General features: G+C 36.6%; 3 protein-coding genes across 3 annotated transcripts; all 3 read right to left on the reverse strand.

Moving 5' to 3' along the window:
• Positions 1 to 2,693: 2,693 nt before the first annotated feature.
• LOC102527518 (olfactory receptor 5M9) lies at positions 2,694 to 3,639 on the reverse strand. Its single transcript, XM_006214146.3, is given in 2 exon segments — positions 2,694 to 3,065; positions 3,067 to 3,639. Coding segments are annotated over 2 exon segments (945 nt in total).
• A 6,471-nt stretch (positions 3,640 to 10,110) lies between these two features.
• LOC102544547 (olfactory receptor 5M3-like) lies at positions 10,111 to 11,043 on the reverse strand. The gene is given in 1 exon segment (XM_015247811.3): positions 10,111 to 11,043. A coding segment is annotated over 1 exon segment (933 nt).
• A 7,139-nt stretch (positions 11,044 to 18,182) lies between these two features.
• LOC102527792 (olfactory receptor 5M3-like) lies at positions 18,183 to 19,115 on the reverse strand. Its single transcript, XM_015247814.3, has one exon. It carries the CDS (start codon positions 19,113 to 19,115, stop codon positions 18,183 to 18,185), a length of 933 nt encoding a protein of 310 aa, XP_015103300.2.
• Positions 19,116 to 19,767: the final 652 nt, after the last annotated feature.

A 19,767-nucleotide genomic window follows, 5' to 3' on the forward strand; every position in this document is an offset into this window, starting at 1 on the left:
TAGCACAGTGGATTCACACAGTTTCAAAAAGAAAGCTCAGAAGGGTTTGAAGAGCTCCCGGGGCAGCAAGGATGATAGCTTACCTCCCCGAGGTAGAGCCTGGTTTACTGAAACAAAAAGCCTAATAGAAAAACCAGAGTCCCAACACTGGAGCAAGTTGGTGACGGAATATATTCATTTTATCAGGACACAATTCAACTCATACTAAGTAAGAAGAACTAAAGATGTGTTGTCTAAAACGTCTGGTGGAAACTCACCCGGTCCACACCTACAAACAGTGCAGAGGAAGTGGCTGAGATGCCCTGAGCCTGTGAAAGAGCCTTGTAAGTACCTGCAAAGGCTAGTGAGGAGAAGCTGCCTAGGAGTTGGGGCCAAAGGGATTCGAAACCAACTAAATGTGACAGCTGGAGGTCATGACAAGTCCAAGGACTCACCAAGTAGTTAGGAAAGGGGGATAAACCTAACATCTAAGACTGGAGGTTGAGTTTTCCCTCCTTCTGGTAAGACAGAGAACCAGGTACCCTTCTTTACCCAGTATACTCAGTGTCGGAATAGACACTTTCTGAGGAGACATTCATCCTCAAGGCAACATTTGCCCTGGGAAGTGGTCAGATGCAGAGGCCAGGTGATAAGGACCATGTTCCTGAAAAGAATTATAAGAACAATTTCAGCCACGCTCTGTAAGGAGCAAACTCCCAAAATGCAGTGACTTAGTGACATAGGATTTGATTCCTTTCTCAGGGGACAGTGTAAGTTATGGGGTTTGGGTAAGGCAATTAGACCCTCCACATGTGGCTTTCTTGTCTCAGTCTACAGCAACTATTTCAGTGGCAACATTTTCAAGAAGGAAGAGAAAGGAGCAAGTCCAGCTCTAGTGGCTTTGACTTGAGGAAATGACCTTGGGTTTAGGCGTATCTTTCTACTGACAGCTCATTGCCCAAACATTTGTAACAACGTTAGCTACCTGGCTAATAGAAATGAGGGCAACTGTGGCTAACAGCTAGAGGGCTAGTGTTTTATTTCTAAAAGAAAAAATAAAATAGTGGATCTTGAGGAATATTTCTGCCATAAGGATCAGAGGAAATAGGGTCTTAGACTGTCAGGCTATAATGCCAATCTCTGTGAAAGCTGAAGTTTCTTGAGCAGTCTTACTTTGACACTACATTGACATGAACTCTTTAGAACCAGATTTGGGTGGTTTGACAACATAATAAAGAAATCCACTTTGTTAATATAATTTCCAATAGCAATTAATGGTACTTTTTCTTCCTGCTGAGAACCTAAATTTATGAAAAAGAACAGCCCTCCTCCCACCAGCTACCATTTCTCAGATCCAGTCGGAAGGAGCGTGGCTTATGGTTAATTAGCAAGTCAGCCTGAGCAGCCATACTTTCTGTGCTTGAATTAGCCCATCCTCCCAGTGGTGTTACCACCACCATATGGTACTTCTCAGAGTCCTCCTGCACATTTTCCACTGTGCACTCCTTTTAATTCAATTAGCCCTGTGTACAATCAGGGTAAGTAAACAGGGCTTCTTTAGTCCCAAGAATAAACTACATCATCAGAAATTACTTCTACTTCCCATTCACCTTTATGCTGATGAGAGTCATTAAGGGCAGAAAAGTCTGTATTCTTCCTGTAGCAAGAATGTATGTAGATTAAGTGGGTACCAATCTAGATAAATGAACAGTGAGATTTTAAGAACTTTTCACTGGCTCCTGATGGATACCATTTTAAGCTGTATTGACCATATTTTAATGCATACCTAGTGCAATGGCTTTTAGTTGAACAGGGCTTCTTATCTGGTTGATCCACTCTAAGCCCTGGAAGCTTGATTTAAGCTGCTAAAACAGAGCCAAAGAGTGTAACATTCATGAGAAGAAACTGGAACCAAACAATAGTTTCAAATCATATCAAGCAAAGGTTTAATAGGATGAAGGCTATGACCAAAGGTTAGATTTTTAAATATCAGAAAGCTCATATTGGTTCATTTTTTTTAATTATGATGAAGACAGGAAAGTCTTATGTCATAAACATTTCACCCTTTAAAACCAAGAAAACTAGCCAGAATCCATGCTAAGGAGTAGAATCAGGGTAAGTAAACAGATTGTTTGACACACAAAAAGTGTTGATAATTATCAAGCTATACATACTGAGAACAAAACTTAGGACTGTGTTACAACACTAGTTGAAGATTCTCAATGCAATTTTGTTATCAAAAGTCCATGTGTGTATGAACATTATCAAAAAGTTATTTGGTAAATCAGGGTCCATCAGCATTCTGTAATCAGGGAAGAGAGATGAGTTCCTATTCTTTTCCTCATGAAATTATATATTTCTTATAAAATTTGAGTAAAGAAAATATCATAGAAATCTTGTTCAACTCTAACAAAGATATCTCCAAAACACCATGTATTTATCTCAACTTATTTATGAGTTCTCCAATGACTGCACAATTTTAAATACACTGTGAATGTGTAATATGTCAGTTTGAATGATATAGTTGCATATGCAGAATAACAATCTTAGTACTTAGAGGCCATGCATGGGGTAAAAGCATCACTGGGTTAGACTGGAGCTCTAATGTATATATATACATGAGTTGCCTTTAGACAGTCTGTATTGAGCTAGGAACTTTCATGCCTGCACACGTATCACAAGTAGCAACAAACTCAGAAATATCTATTGCAGTTTCACTGCCCCAGGTTTGCCTTGATGATTGCTTTGTTGGCTGCCTCTTTCACATCTTTGTTTCTCAAACTGTAGATCATGGGGTTCAGCATGGGAATCACTGTGGTATAAAACACAGCTACCATTTTCCCCTGCTCCACAGACTCTTCAGTCGGCCTCCTGAGATACATGAACATGAGAGTCCCATAAAACATGGTGACAGCCGTCAAGTGGGACCCGCAGGTGGAGAACGCCTTCCTCCTCCCATCAGCAGAGTGCATGCGTAGCACGACTATTACGATGAGGGTATAGGAGATGAGGACCACTGAGAGGGAGTACGTGAAGTTAACCCCAGCAATAACTATCATGGTGTATTCTTTGATGTGGACCCCCCCCCCCACAGGCAATCTTGATGAGAGGAGGGTCAGCACAATAGAAGTGGTTAATTTCAAAATTTCCACAGAAGTACAAGCCATATGTCCACAGGGTGCATATTAAGCTAACAGAGAATCCGTAGACATAAGGCACAGAGATGAGTCGAATACAGACAGTCCTGGACATTTTACTGCCATAAAGCAGAGGGTTGCAGATGGCCATGTAGCGATCAAAGGCCATCACAGACAAGATATAGACCTCCACATGGACAAGGGCGATGAAAAAGTAACACTGCACCAGACACCCCAAGAAGTAGATGGTTTTTGTCTCTGATAATAAGTTTTCCAGCATTTTGGGAGTGACATTGGAAGAAAACCACACATCCACAAAAGACAGGTGACTCAAGAAAAAGTACATAGGGGTCTGAAGCTGGGGACTGATGCTGATCAAAATAATCATACCGATGTTCCCTAACAGAGTGATCATGTAAACCACTAGGAACACCCCAAAAAAGAGAACTTGAAGCTCCTGACGACTGGTCAACCCCAGAAGAATAAACTCTGTCACATCTGTGAAATTTGGCATTGCCTTCATGAAGACCCAGCCTGTATTGTCTGTGGGAGAACAAAAAACCAATGATTTTGTTTTATTCTTGAAAGCCTTGAGTCATGTGTATCTGTATTCTAATTCAAATAATTGAAAAAATTAATGTATGTTTCACACAGTGTCCAATAAATGAATACCTAAGCACAATTATTTCCTTTAGTAGGTCTTATAGGCAATGACCATCAATATTTATATCAGTTTCTTAGTCCTAAAATAGACAATTGCATTCATATATTACTAGAACTATATATTTATATTTGGTAAATTATTACCATAATGTTAACATCCCAGGGCTCAGATAAGACTAAAGCCAAACTGAGAGTTGTCAGAGAATGACTAAATCCATTCCAATATATTGAGTTTTAGAAAAAAGCTTGAGACTCATCAGTGTTAAATGTTCACGCAAGGTCAGCTAGCCACTTAGTACTCACAGGGAAGTAAATAGAGTGAATCCTCTGAAACTCCACTGAATGCTATTTTCCAGTATGATAGTTGGCTCTCAATGTCAATAAAAATACAAATACACATGTGATATTAACTTACCTATTTTCACATGCTTTGGACAGTAGCCTCTTATTTATCTAATTTTATGGGACAGTGGTCTTATACGCTGGTCTTATAACCTAGTTATTGACATATTAGTCCTACGTTATGCAAGTATATGATACCACATGCTTTCGACATATGAAATTCCTAGTCACATTTTAGTTAGTTTAGCCTTACCTTGTACTTGCTTGATGACTGCCACTAGCAGGATAAGGTGAAAGGTATTTAAAAGCACAGGCTCTAATAGCTTTTATCTTAAAAAAAAATGTAAACCACAGGTGGTTAAATCACGTAGCACCCAATATCAGAATTATGTCAATAGATAAGTACCTAGACAAATACCATGAGGTAAAATTGAGGTGACACATTTTAATAATTATTGTCTCTCATTTCAGATTCCACTGGTTTTCAGGAACAATCAATTCTATGCCTATTTATACGCAAATTTAATGTCACCACAAGGGAAATGCTCCCAAGAAATCTCTTCTCCTTTTAATACATTTCCCCTGTTGACTTCTCCAAGAAATAAAAATTTGCTGTGAGTTCTTAAGGCTGCATCTGTATAATTACCATCATCTTGGAAATTTAAGCTCTCCATATTAATAGTGTTTGAGGAGGATGCTACTGACATATAAATGGGCCTTTGCTTGTAATTGCTTAGATTAATTCATTTTATAAACATCAAAGCCAGTTATATGTCAGATATATTTGTTGTATCTAGAAATATTGTGAATTCTGGAAATAGGAGGTTAAACAAGATATGCAGGATTCTGGCCTGCATCATAATTTATTCTTGCTGAAAAGAAGTACATGATAAATATACAAGTGAGATACTTCAGGGACTGGAGCTACAGTGACAAACACACAGTTTGCCAATGAGATCAGAAACAAGGAGAGGCAGGATGCAGACAGGGTGATAGAAGATCTCTTTGAAAATATGACTGTTTACTTAGTGAGAAGAAGCCAGCCACGTAGAAATATGGGGAAGAAGAGAATGAAAATGCGAAAGGAATTATTAGCTTGCCATGTTGAAAAGGAGTGTCTCTAGAGCCATTCTTTTAACATTAAACAGTGTGTAAATTCTATGATTATATCACGGTCCCCTCCAATCCATAGCAGAGGACATTTAGGAAGTTCATTAGTCTCTATGAACTATTTTCCCATCTCTGATTATTCACATGGGAATGAAGTACACCATGTATAAAGTAAATTGGGCACATAAGATAGGAGGCACTGAAGCTTCATTTTCTGATCTGGCTTCCCCCTTACTGTAGATTTCCATGATTGTAGATCATCTGGCTTCCCTTAACTGTGGAAATACTCAGCCAGATGAGAGATGCAGACGCTGGTCAGGAAGCAGAGCTAAGGTCGGGGACTCTCCTGTGTGAAAACTCCTGACCCTGCTCGATGAGCCCATAGTTCTCTGACCAACAGAGTCTGACTGGGTTAATGGCACTACTAAGCATAAAATATATTTAACAAAAGCATCAAGGCATCTAAGAAACATAGACTAAAACTGCTTCTACAGTTTTGCTTCCTGCGTGATGTGTGCATTTTTCTTCCCCTACACATAATCACCAGCTCTGTGCTAGTAGCATTTGTCTCATTCATCTTGAAACTCTTTAAACTGTCTGGCTTAGTTGTTAAATGTAACTGACACTCAGCAATATTCACACTTCAGATTTTTTTAAGTGTCCTGATCTCTAGATCAGCTTTATGTAATGCATTACAGTATTCCAATATTATTAAAGCCTCTAGGAAAGATTGTTTTAGTGGCAACTGTCTCAGCTTTAAAATATGAGTAAGAATAGCTAATTTTTGTTGAATGCTTACTAAATCCTTTGCACGTAAAGTTCTGATGGACCAGGTTCTATTTGCATAGTCAATCTAAAAATGTGGAAACTGAAGCACTGAAAGGCTAAGAAGGTCTCCCTGGATCGGACATCTACTAACTGGTCAGACTGAGATGCAAACCAATTAATTCAACTTCTGTGTTGTATCCTTAATAATCTTATATTTCTGCCTCTTTGATAACCTATCCCAGTATTCTATTTCTTTACATTTAAAATTTCAGTTTGAGTATCTTCCAAAAAAGAAGAATATTATCCTTTAAATAGTTCATTCTTGATGAACCAGAAGAGCTTTGCATGACCCTAGAGCAGACTGAACTACAGAGTAAATGGACCACTGCTTCACGCTACCACTCAAGGTTAGGCGATTCCAAGGTCCTAGGATCAGATGGTCAAGTGACTTCTGGGATAGAGCCAATTTATTATATAAGTGTACATCATCTATTAAACAATTAAAAATATAGAATATGTAACATACAAGTTTTAAAACTGAATTTTAATAATGTTTTAGGAATTTGTTATGAAGAGAAACAGTGACAGTATAATTACTGCTCCAATCATTTCCACTGACACAAAAGCTTCAACTCCACTTACATTTATTTTAAAACACAATGTGAAAATCAATGGTCATTGTAGAGAAAAAGTAAAAAGATAAATAATGCAGAATACATTTTTTGTAAATCCCCATTGTAGCTAGATCATTCATATGAAGTTTTAAATAAACTGTGGATACAAATAAGACTATTTCCCTGTAATACATTTCCACACAATAAAACACTGTGATAACTAGTAAGTCTACAAATAAGGTCTTAGTCTACTCTTCAAAACAAGAATAAAAATTGAAAGATGTGACTGCATTAATCTGTAAAGAGTGTAAAACTTGCAGACCTACCTTCAGCAGTAAGAAAAGCAAATGATAATGACTCACTATTTATAATAAAACCTTAAACACTGAGAGGATTGAGAGCCTCTCCCCAAGGAATTACCCAGGTAATTATGAAAGAAACGATACTTAAAATTCTAGAAACAGAAACATCTCAGGAGTAAGAGGAGTTAAAGAGTGTTAATCAGGAGACTACTTTTTATGTTTCTAAAATTAAGAAATCAAAATTCTTAACGTCATGGTTTAATCTCTCCCACCTTCACACGGGTTCTTCTCCCTTCCATTCACACCTGGCAATTATGCACCTCAGGGAAACAGTCGTGGTTTGCATTATAAAATTTTGGTCAGTCGTTTTCATGTCTGTTGTGCTACATTTCTAATAAGCATCATCTCTCAGGAGAGACCATCACAGCAATGCATGCCCTACACCTCTCATGGATGTTAGACACATGGCAGGTGCCTCAGAGACCATTTCAAAACATCTGGGGAGAATGAGTAAAAGTACAGGTCATTGGCGAAGAAGTTGATTATAGCAGAACAACTTGTTTCCCTTAGTTGAGGCTCTTCTGGGAGTCAGTAGAGCACTGACTTTGATGTCAGAAGGATCAGGAATCAAATCTTCTTAACTCTGTACTTTAATTATGTGTCTTTGGGTGAGTAATGATTCTCAGCTTCAATTCTCATCTGCAGAATGTGAGACTACTGTCCCACAGGCTGGGGTGGGGATCTCAGATAACCTAGGGCTAATTCTCAGGACAATGTCTGTCTCGTATGAAGCTCTCAAAGACTTGAAATTCTTTTTGCATTTTCTCTTATAAACAGTTCACAAGTATGATGTCGCCACCTTTGTAGGACTGTGGTCAATGTCATTGCTATGTTGAAGGATAAAAATATGCATATGTAAAATAACTCTGAGGTTAAGTTTTCCTACCAATTTTAGGTAGATAATTGGTTAAAGAAACAGAATGCCAATGTGGATCATTCATAAACTCTAAACTATATACTGCCCCAATTCCATCTGCAAAATAATAGAACGGTACTCAGGCAACGTTTTCCTCTGCATTCTTTATCTCCAAGTACCCACAACTCCTAAGTTCCTTCTCACTCATTATGAAGACAGTGCATCCGGTAAACTCCTTGACACCATGTTATTACAATGTAACATGCACTCTCTCAAGTAAATGTAGGTTTAAAAAGAAGAAAGTGTGTGTGTGTGTGTGTGTGTGTGTGTGTGTGTGTGTTGGAGAGAGCAAAATAGAGACAGTGACAGAGAAAGATAAATACACTTTATGTTGGAAACGCTGAAATGTAACGATGTTGATAGATGTAGAAATGAATGTAACATTAAGGTGTATTTTTATAAGTATTTTACAAAACTATTCTGAATTTTCAGCAAATGGCAAAATTGCTTTACGTTCTGCTCAAGAATCCAAACTCATGGAAATTATGAACCAGAAGAGATCTCGGAGTCAGACATTAGTACCTAAAATTTAACAGGATGAATAACAAGAAATGATTAGATCAAGGTCACCCATAAATTTATTTGAAATTTGGAAACTCAAACCAGGAACATGATTTAACCATTTACCTTGCTGTCATCATTCTTCATGTAACACTAAACCAACACTTCAAAAAGTAAGCAGAGAAAGTAGTTCACTTTTGAAGAAAACGATGTAACAAAGATCATCCAAGTCCATTTGCTCACAAGGTACTAAAATGCTTTAAAACCATATTTTAAAATTTGTTAGTAATCAGCAATTTGGTATGTCAAGTTTGCCAATAAATGGTGAATTAATGGTTTTACTGCCAAAAGAAATTACTTTTAACTCACCTAAAAAGTAACAATAAGTAAATAACATCTTAAATTATTTTAGGGGTTTAGGTTTTGCAACTCTAAGCAAAGTAATATTATTATAATTTAATCTGAATAAGCAATTTATTTATATGCAAATAGCTTTAAAGTTTTGACCACGATGTATGTGCTTGTACGTGGAAATGAGTTCATATGCATCACTGGTTTCCCTTAAGGAAAATAAAATCTCAAAAATGGCCAGAGAAGAATGTTCTCACACTGCACCGATCTCATTTTATATTTACATCTTTGCAGATCAATATGTGATTACCTAAATGCATCATTTAAATGTGTGATTGAACTTTCAGTAGCTATGTGTTTTCTACACCAAGAGAGCAGGTTATTTATTATTCATTTTTTTTTATTAGAAGACATAGGAACTTTATGGAAGTTCAAGTTGTAAGGTTGTTGCCTCATGCTTATACTTGCCTAAATGAGGTGCAAGAGAGAACCAGATTATATTAATATATTATATCAGTACATGTCAATGTTAATAACAGATGGACATCCTCAGTATTTTATTTCTTTCAAATACAAAAATTATTTTAAAGTATTTAAGTACCATATCTAAATCACAAATGTATAAAATATTCCACATGAATATCAATTGAATTTTTTTAGTGAAAACTGTGCTTTCAAAATGAAACATCTATTACTTAGACCCACTTTTCAGTCAGAATGAAGACACTTTAGCCATGAGATGGACGCAGGCTGATCACTGGCAACCTTGGAGTTGAAATACAGCAGTGAGTAGAATCTATAAAACAGAGACACTTAGCATGCTGTGTCTCTTAAACACCAGAAACTATGAAAGAGATTAAATACAATAGGATTGCTATTTTCAAAATAGTAATTTCTGAACAGACCAATTGTTCACACTGAAAGAAGCTTTAATATCACACAATCTCACAGCCATTATCAAGACCTCCTTCTTTATGCCCTCACACTAGAAAAACAAATGAAATATGCTATTTTTTTCTATATAGGCAAATTGATAAATATTTTCTAAATTCATCCACTGGGTTTTCGAATAAGAAAAATAAAATCCTTTCACTCTAGCTACCTATATGAACAACTTCAATAAGCATGCCTTGAATTTTGGCTCAAATAATACTTTCTATTAATTAACTTATTACTTTTTAATTAATTTTGACTACCTATATCCACAAGAATGGGTCAGACTACTTTCTTGTCTGATTTTTAATCTTTCTCTTGTTTTTCTTTTCAATGTACAAGTCTTCAGCATTTTAAATGTCTTTAGCTACGTACTGAGCAATAATCTGTTGAGCAACATATTTATGAAGCATAGAGGACAAAAATAACCAGCTTTATTTTGTTAAACATGTTCTGCTGACCACTTTGCTCATGGCCTCCTTCACATCTTTGTTCCTGAGGCTGTAGATCATGGGATTCAACATGGGAATCACTGTGGTGTAAAACACAGCCACCGTTTTCCCCTGCTCCACGGACTCCTCTGTGGGACGTCTGAGATACATGAAAATAAGAGTTCCATAAAATATGACGACCGCTGTCAAATGGGAGCCACAAGTGGAAAAGGCCTTCCGCCTCCCGTCTGCCGAGTGCATCAGCAGAATGGCAATGAGAATGAACAGGTAAGATATAATCACTACGGTTAGAGAGTAAGTGAAATTAATGCCTGCAAGTATGATCATCGAATATTCTTTAACAAAGGTGCCAGCACAGGCCATCTTGATGAGAGGTGGATCTGCACAGTAGAAGTGGTTGATCTCAATTTTCCCACAGAAGTACAAGCCATGTGTCCATAACGTTGCTGCCAGACTCGTCAGAAAACCATACACGTAAGGGAAAGAAATCAGTCGAATACAGACAACCCGTGAAATTTTGCTGCCGTAGAGCAGAGGGTTGCCAATTGCCATTTACCTGTCAAAGGCCATCACAGCGAGAATAAAAATCTCTACGTGGACAAGGGCTATAAAGAAGAAACACTGTACCAAGCAACCAGCATAAGAAATCGTTTTTGTCTCTGAAAACAGGTTTTCCAACATTTTAGGGGTAACGTTGGAAGAAAACCACACATCCACAAAGGACAGATGACTTAGAAAAAAGTACATGGGGCTGCTGAGCTGTGGACTGGCCTTAATTAACATGATCATGCCAATGTTACCCACCACGGTGATGATGTAGACCACCAGAAAAATGATGAAGAAGACGACTTGCCATTCCCGGCGACTGGTGAGTCCCAAGAGAATAAACTCTGTCACCTCGGTGACATTGAGCATTTTCTCAGTTCTGGGTCAATATTAGTTACAAATCCCTGTGATAACTAAAAGGAAATAAATTTTGAAATCACATGTTGACTATTAATTTTTATTTTCATCCATGCCCTTTTTCATTTTTTTCTTTATTAAATATCTGTGACTGCATTTTGCTACTCTTTTCAGGAAATCATCTCTCAGCATTTGCTAATGTAACCTGCTCTCGGAAGGCTCCCTGGTTGGATAAATACAGAGTCCTACTTACATAACAGGTGTACGAAATGTGATTGAAATACGCTAGTACTCGATAGTGAATTTAGCCAAATTTCCAAGACCACTTCTTCAACATCCCTTGTTTCCAACACTGGCTTGTTTGGTATTTTCATATTTTGAAGATATTTTGGAGGGCTATAGTTCTCTTTTTATCATCACTCAAAATTACTATGTTATCTCTGTTTCATCATTGGCATATTCTCCATGATTAGAGAAGGAAGCCACTTAATCAAGTAATTCATCAGCCCTAATTGTCAAATAAAAATTATTTTTAATCTAACCTCATCCTTGGACTCATTTAAAGAGGGATGAACTGATGATCACAGCAGTCATCAAAATAAAAGTGTAAGCCATTTATACACATTCCTACATTATGCACAGGACCTGGATATAGACTCTTGGAATCTCTAATGTGTAATTGTAATCTACCAGACATCATCCACTCTCACGTTCTGGAGATCAAATATAAGTGAGACAAGGAGATTAATGTCTATTTAGAGTGGTATTGATGTCAATAGTCTTTCTAAAACTGTGGTGTACTCTTACAGAGTTATACTGGAGGCAGAAAATGGGGAATATTTGCCTTTTCCTTGGCAATCCAATGGAGTTCTTCTTGGATATAGGTTGTGTCATAGGAACATTTTTCTAGAACAATATTTCTGAAATTATTTTCCTATAGAAACACTAGTGCTCTGTATGCTGTTAATAGGTATTGTGGAGAAAAATCCACAAGGGTTCATTCATCAGATAATGAGAAATCTTTATATCTTCTGCAAACACTTAGAGACACATGACTTATCTAGTAAAGGTAAACTGTGAGAAGCTGTGTGGGAAAGAATTCTATTATACTTAGTCTAGCTGGCATTTACTTAGCTTAAAGATGAAGGAAAGGAGAGAGAATAATAAAGCAAAAAGAGAGACACAGAGAGAGAGTTCCTCAAAACCAGCAAACACTGAGGTTCTTTGGAACACAGAGAGTAATTCTATCAAAAAAGATTCTAGAGAGAGCTTTGCAACAGGGTGATGAGTTTGTTGGAGCTGGGACTGTGCCACGCTCTCCAAGGGCTAAATGTCATTTGATTATTCCCCAAACCCTCGTTTTCACCTCCAGGATTACACTTTGTGTAACTACCCTTTGATGCGTATCCAAAGTTATCCTTGCGTTAGGACCAGGAAAGATAAGAGCAGGTAAGAAGATGACCTCATTGCCAGAGTGAAAATAAACAGACTCTTATTCACAAAGGTAATCCACTGCCTTCTACTCACCCCATTTGGAAAGAAGTGTTTTTCATGAGGAAGAAGAACACTACGAACCCAAGTAAATTAGACTGACAAATGATTCCTGAGTCTTAGGCTAATTAGTAAAAAATTGAGGCATTAACTCATGGCTTAAAAATATTAGGAATAATAAGAGTTAAAATTGGAAAAGACAAAATCCTTTGTTTTGTGATGTAAAGAATACCATTCTGTCTGTATAATTTTGGTTTCTTCTCCCCATCCACCCACCTCCCCATCCCAAGGCTTCATGTCACCTTTATGGAACTCATTCTCCCCTTGAAGAGTTTTCAGTGGTCAATTGGACATGACCATTTGGATTTAAGAATACGTAGTCAGACACAGACACATTAAAGCTTAGAGAACACATGAGATAACTTTGGATTATAGTTTGGCATCAATCTATGCCTAAAGCAGAGTTTCCTTAAAATTATATTAAAGATTAAATCAAGCGCTTGATTTTCTATTGCTCAGCTTATGATTCATAGTATGTGTATTAATAAATTTACTAAAATTATGTATCTACCAATTTATCACTCATGCTATAAAACTTATATTATCTCCTTAAAAGAATATATTTGTGAGTCTTTAGGAAGTAAAAGGTGACATCAAATCACGAGGTGGAAAGTAGTAATATGGAAGTATTTTTTGTTTGGGTATTTTTTTTTTATTCCAAAGTTTCTCAGATATGCTCAGTAACCACGTGTGGCACTTATAAAGCTAAAAAAAAATGTAAAGTAATGCAAACAAAATTATAAACCAGTTGCGTTACGACAGGCGATTGAGTGATTATGGTGATGGTGTGGTTTGCTCTTGACAGTGTGGAGCAAATGCGTCACAACCTGCTTCTATATTCATATATATCACCTGTAATGACCCAATTCTTCACATCTTTTTATTTTTTGAACTTCCGTGGAATCATTCTGACATAAATATAAACTTATTTTTCAACTATTTTGTTAAATATTGATGCCCACTCAAACTAAAACCTTGTTGTTCAACTTTCTTTTTAACCCTCAAAAAACTGTTTTCATAGATTTGGGAAAAAAGAAAAAAACAGATAATACCAAATAGGAAGACAAGTTGATAAAATATTCTCCCTCTCTGCTGGTTGTACGCTTCTGTAGTATGTTGCTACGTGCTCGGCTTTAGAGCGGAGCCTAGAAAGTCTGGAAAGGAGAGCAAACATATTTTAAGTACAGTCAGCCTTCTTGCAGGTTCCACACCCATGGATACAATGAACCTCGAATGGAAAATATATATATTTTTTAATCCAGAAAGTTCCAAAAGCCAAAACTTGAACTTGCCAGGCCATGGCAAATATTTACATAACATTTGCATCGCATTGGGTGTTAGACGTCATCTAGAGATGATTTAAAGTATGGGGTGTGCATCAGTTATGTGCAAAAACTACGCCGTTCTATAGAAGGGACTTGAGCATCTGAGGATTTCGGTAACCTGGGAGGCAGCGGGGGTCCTGGAACGTGTCCCTCTCAGATACTGAGGGAGAGCTGTATCTGTCCTGAATGTGCTGTAGGATCATTTCGAGCTGCCTGTGAACACGTTCAGTCCATGGGAACAGGAACAGGAAAAACAGATCACAGATCTATCTGTAAACTGCCCAAACTACGCTAATTCATTTGTAAAAATGTAAAAAATAATATATTAACTTTCGAAAAAGAAGAACTCCTTAAACAAGAAAAGATGGATTTTTTAAGATTCACAGGTTCATAGACAAAGAGAAATTAGTGGAAGATCTGTTTAAGACAGCATCACAAAAGACAGGGGAAATACGAAGATGAAGGAGAGATTCTGTGCCTGGTACAGGATGTCAAGCCTTTCCACAGATCACACTGATGTGGAGTCAGCAGAGTGTGCCTGGGCTGCCTGTGGTTTTCACACTCTTGGATTTATCAGAGATTAGCAATAGAGGAATTCTTGTTTGAAAACCAGATCTAATTACAGGCAACCACAGATGATTGAGAAAAAAAAGAAGATATAAAAAAGTGGTGGTGTTAGTACTTTGCAAAAATTAAATCCATGTAAACATGCGTGGTAATTAGCCAGATGATACACAGTGTTGGTGAGCACACAGGGAAGTGGAATGATCAGCTCTGATCTTAGCGGGTGTGAGATCTGGGGAAAAAGGAGGGTCTGGGGAACTTGGAAGCACTGACAGGATTTTCCTCGCCATCTCCAGGCAAAGCAGATGTACCCAAACAGCCATACTGCAGCATTTTGTATTTCAAATTAAGTTACCCATAAATGTGGATTCTTTTTCCTTCAGGTTCAGGCATGAGAGAATATTAAGTATTCATTTAAAGAATTCTGTTGCTTTGTCAGACCCTGGCTGAATTCTGGCTCCATGACTTATTTAAGAACTTGGACAGGATTACTCTTGTTTTGTTTATAATTTCACTATGCTAATATGATATAACAATAATAACAGTATCGATTTCTTTGTGTGTTTGTGAATATGAAAAGATTTATTACACATTAACACATAATAAATATTCAAGGCACAGTTATTATTAAATGCACTCCTGAAAATTGTAGCTTCCATTAATAGTTTGCAATAATCAAATAATCAAATCTCTATAGAAAATTTCTTTCTGTTTCTCTCTCTGACACACACAAATACAAATCTACACACAGATAACATTTATGAAATACTTAATGTTAATTCATGTTAATGTTAATGATAAAGAATAAATGTAAATAAAATTCAAGATGCAACCTTCATTTTCCAGTTCCAGATCGGTGCATTTGTGTACCATCCTCAGAATGAAGAGAAGTGTTCCCAGAAAGAATGCAGAATTAAAAAGTGGAGGCTGTAGAAGAGATGGCAAACATCATCAACTAGGCAAAAGAGAAACTGGAAGGACACAGGAGAAGTTTTCCTTAAATGTTTACATTAGGAAACAAGAAGCAATTAATTTCTTTCTTCAGAAATGACCCTGGGGAAAGTACATCTCCAGAGGAACACATACTGATGAGATTTGTGGGTTGTTTTTTTTTAATATACAATTTGCACAATTTTATTTTTCCCCAAACTCAAACTCAAGTTATTTTGAAAGTGTTCTGGGATCAAATGACATAACTTGCTTTGGGTTTGCATCACACTAAACCTGGTGATGGTGTCACTCAACCTGCATAAGCCAGTCCCGTGTTCCGTACTTCACGGTCTGTGTGACTCAGCTTTTCCAGTGAAAGATGAAACAAGTATGAGTCCCTGTAACTAGAATTATGACCTAGCACACAACTGCATGGCTCAGCTCTAAGCCACCTGCAGAGGTGTTTTGCTTATCATCTCAATGAAATCTACCTTCATTCCCATGCCTAAATTAGAAGCACTCTTTTGCTCCTTTATATCACAATATTTTTTTCCAGATTTCACCATAACATATCTAACATACTATATAATTTATTTATATATTATGCTAATTGTTTACATATGTCTCACACCAGTAGACTCATGAGATCAAGAATTTCTTTTTCTGTTTTGCTCATTGATAACAAATAACTAAAACAGTAGCTGGTACATAATAGGCACTCAGCTAATATTTGTTAGACGAATGAGTGGTTAATTAATTAAAGAACAGGTTAGAATGATGGGGAACGAACTAAGAGAAACAGAAACAAGTTTATGTATAGTATTACTGGCATTTAAAATTATCAGGGACAAGGAAATTATTAAAATAACAAGTGGCAATTAATATTTTATGAAAAATGGATATTAGTTTCTTGCTTCAGACCACATGCAAAAAAGAAATTCTAAATGGTTTAAGTTAAGCATAAATATGCTAATATATGTATCCATTGCATGAGCTGTTATATGAATGGTTATACAGTTTATTTAATTTATTTTTTAAAAAAAACATTTTATTTTTATATTTTATTTATTTGTTATTATATTTTAAATTGTTTTATTTTGGCAGTGAGGGGGTGGTAATTAAGTTTATTTAATTTTTTTAGAGGCGATACAGGGGATTGAACCCAGGACTTCATCATGCATGCTAAGCACGTGCTCTACCACTTGAGCTATACCCTCCCCCCTATACAGTATGTTTATAATTGTTAAAATAACACAGCTGGCCATAACAACCTCTAAAATCTTTTGGTTTTCAAGTGGACTAAGTTTTACAATCTATGGTCAAGAGAGAGCTAAGTAGAGGAAGTAGTTCTGTTGTGGGTGAAGTAGGCCGTTTGGAGTAAATTACTAAACGTAGTGGAAGGGGAAATAGTGTAATACGAGACTGCATATAACACAACATATACTGTAATAAACAACGTAATTATGTTGGTTAATTTGTGTTACAACTAGTCTGATCCTTTGGAAAATTCCTAAGTAGCAACTCCTGCAATGTCCTGATCAGGTTGACTACTCTGAAACACACGGACCCACACAAACACACACACACACATACAAACAGAAATATCCATACATGTACATGGATGTGGATGGATGTGTAACAGGTATGTATACATGTATATACACATATATAATGCATGCATGATTTTGCTTTATTTGTGAAAATCCTGCTTTATTTTTTAAATTTCTTGACAAAAGATAGTTAAATAAAAGAAAATGAACAGGACTTCAATCTTGACAAGAAATGTTATAGATTTTGTGCATTTACAATCAAAATCAGCAATTTGTGCCTCAAATTGTTCTCATCTTTTAAGTAAAAGTATTTTGAAACAGAGGCAACAATATCATTAAAAAAACACAATACAGGGCATCTGTTATATTGATGATGTTAATTTTAAAAATAGATATAAAATGGATGACAAGTTACAAATGCATGTGGTTAGAACCAATGAGGGTTCAGCTGGTTTCTACTACCACCAAACCCTAAAACACTTCAAAAATAAGGAAAAAAAGAAAAAGTAAATATATCTCTACACTTTCCCCAATGGATTTATGGAAATACAATCCAAAACTAACCAATGAGATTGTGTCATTACCTCTGACAGTCCTCATAAGGTAAGACACAAATAGGATTTAAATACATATGTTTCCATGTAAATGAGGTTTATTTAATTAATTAGCATACATTTGAAAAGGTAAACTCATATAGCATACAGTTAAATTCATTAGCATTTCTTACATGGAGCTTATAACATATTCTGCAGAAATGATTCCACTGTCAGGGCTGTTGTCTACAATTATACCAATGACTACCAGTGAAATAATAGTCAGTTTAAGTATTTAACAATAACAACACACATCCTGAACCACCACCTCGTTTAGATGCAGGAAGGAACCATTACAGTTCTTCTAAAAACAGAATGGAAAGAGTGGACTTGTGAAATACTGAAAAGCCATAACAAATGCTTCCAGCTACAAAATAACCTACTGACTTTGACATTGTGCGGGAAAGGACGATGTTGTCAGCATGCTTTCACCTCGTCATGTGTTATGGACCCCGGGAGTCTTGTTTACAATGTGCTTCTTTTGTCCTTATATCTTATTCCTTATTCAATTGTATAGTATCTTTGTCTGTTCATTGAAAACGAAAATAACAATTTTTCTCAACATTATCCAAGAGAAATGGTTAATTCTAACCCTTCTATTGAACCATGGGTCTCATCATACATTTTAAGTTTCTATTTTATTTCATTAAGTGTGTCCTACTGATCACTTTGCTCATGGCCTCCTTCACATCTTTGTTCCTGAGGCTGTAGATCATGGGATTCAACATGGGAATCACCGTGGTATAAAACACAGCTACCATTTTCCCCTGCTCCACGGACTCTTCAGTTGGACTTCTGAGGTACATGAAGAAGAGAGTTCCATAAAATATGGTGACAGCTGTCAAATGAGATCCACATGTGGAGAAGGCTTTCTTTCTTCCTTCTGCTGAGCGCATTCTTAGGATGGCAATAAGGATAAATATGTAGGAGATGATAATGACTAGTAAAGAGTAAGAGAAGTTGAGACCCTCCAATGTGAGCATGGTGTATTCTTTAATGAAGGTTCCTGCGCAGGCCATCTCGATGAGGGCTGGGTCTGCACAGTAGAAGTGGTTGATCTCAATGTTCCCACAGAAGTACAAGCCATGGGTCCACAATGTGGAGATGAAACTTATAAAGAAGCCATATACATAAGGGAAAGAGACCAGTCGAATACAGACAATCCCTGACATTCTGCTGCCGTAGAGCAGAGGGTTGCCAATTGCCATGTACCTGTCAAAGGCCAACACAGAGAGGATGAAGACTTCTGCATGGACGAAGGCAATGAAGAAGAAACACTGCACTATACAACCAGTGTAGGAAATGGTTTTGGTCTCAGATACCAAATTTTCCAACATTTTGGGAGCGACGTTAGAGGAGAACCACACATCTGCAAAAGACAAGTGACTGAGGAAAAAATACATGGGGCTGTTGAGCTGGGGACTGACCCTGATGAGTATGATCACACCAACGTCCCCAACCAGGGTGACAATGTAGACCAGTAAGAAGATCACAAAGAGCAGGAGCTGTAATTCAGGGCGACTAGTTAGTCCCAAGAGAATAAATGCTGTCACGTCAGTAAAACTGAGCATTTTCTTGAATCTGATCCAGGCAGAGATGCACTTTGTCTAATAAAATAAACAGAAATAAAACATACACATCTCAAATATAGTCATTCTTCATTTGTATTTTATCTTCCTGATCCATTCTCTTTCAATTCCTCTGCGAGTTTTCTTTTCATCTCTCCTCTCCTTTCCCCATGTCTTTACTTAGCAGTATTTCTTTCTCTTATGCACATATATATACATAAGTTTTCTTTTATAGAGAAAGTGGCAGAATAATATAAAATTATAGAATATAATGACATAACTCATTGCATCTAGTTTTACTTGTTTATAAAGAAAAAGTTTCGAGGGAGAATTTTTGTTCTTGCTCTCTCCTGGAAAGGGAAAGAATTTTTGCTAATGGCCCCAACTTTTAGGAAGTGTCTCCATTTTATTTATTCACTAGATTTATAGAGTTAGAAGGTCTATAAAATATGTAAGAAATTTATTCAAAGTCATAGGCAGAGAAATGTTGATCCATAATCAGAAAGTTAAATGATACCTCCATTTCTTAATCTTGAAAGCTTGAGATGATTTTTATTTAAAAAATGACTTAATAACACTGTATAAAATGGTTTAAAATAAAATAACTATCTTTATTGGAAAAAAAGAAAAGAAAAAAACCTCTTAAAGCATTACA

Source organism: Vicugna pacos, chromosome 10 (genome assembly GCF_048564905.1).
Source record: "Vicugna pacos chromosome 10, VicPac4, whole genome shotgun sequence".
Taxonomy (NCBI): domain Eukaryota; kingdom Metazoa; phylum Chordata; class Mammalia; order Artiodactyla; family Camelidae; genus Vicugna; species Vicugna pacos.

Excerpts from the sequence above, each read along its gene's own strand:
- LOC102527792 (XM_015247814.3), bottom strand. The coding sequence starts at position 19,115 with ATGCTCAGTTTTACTGACGTGACAGCATTTATTCTCTTGGGACTAACT.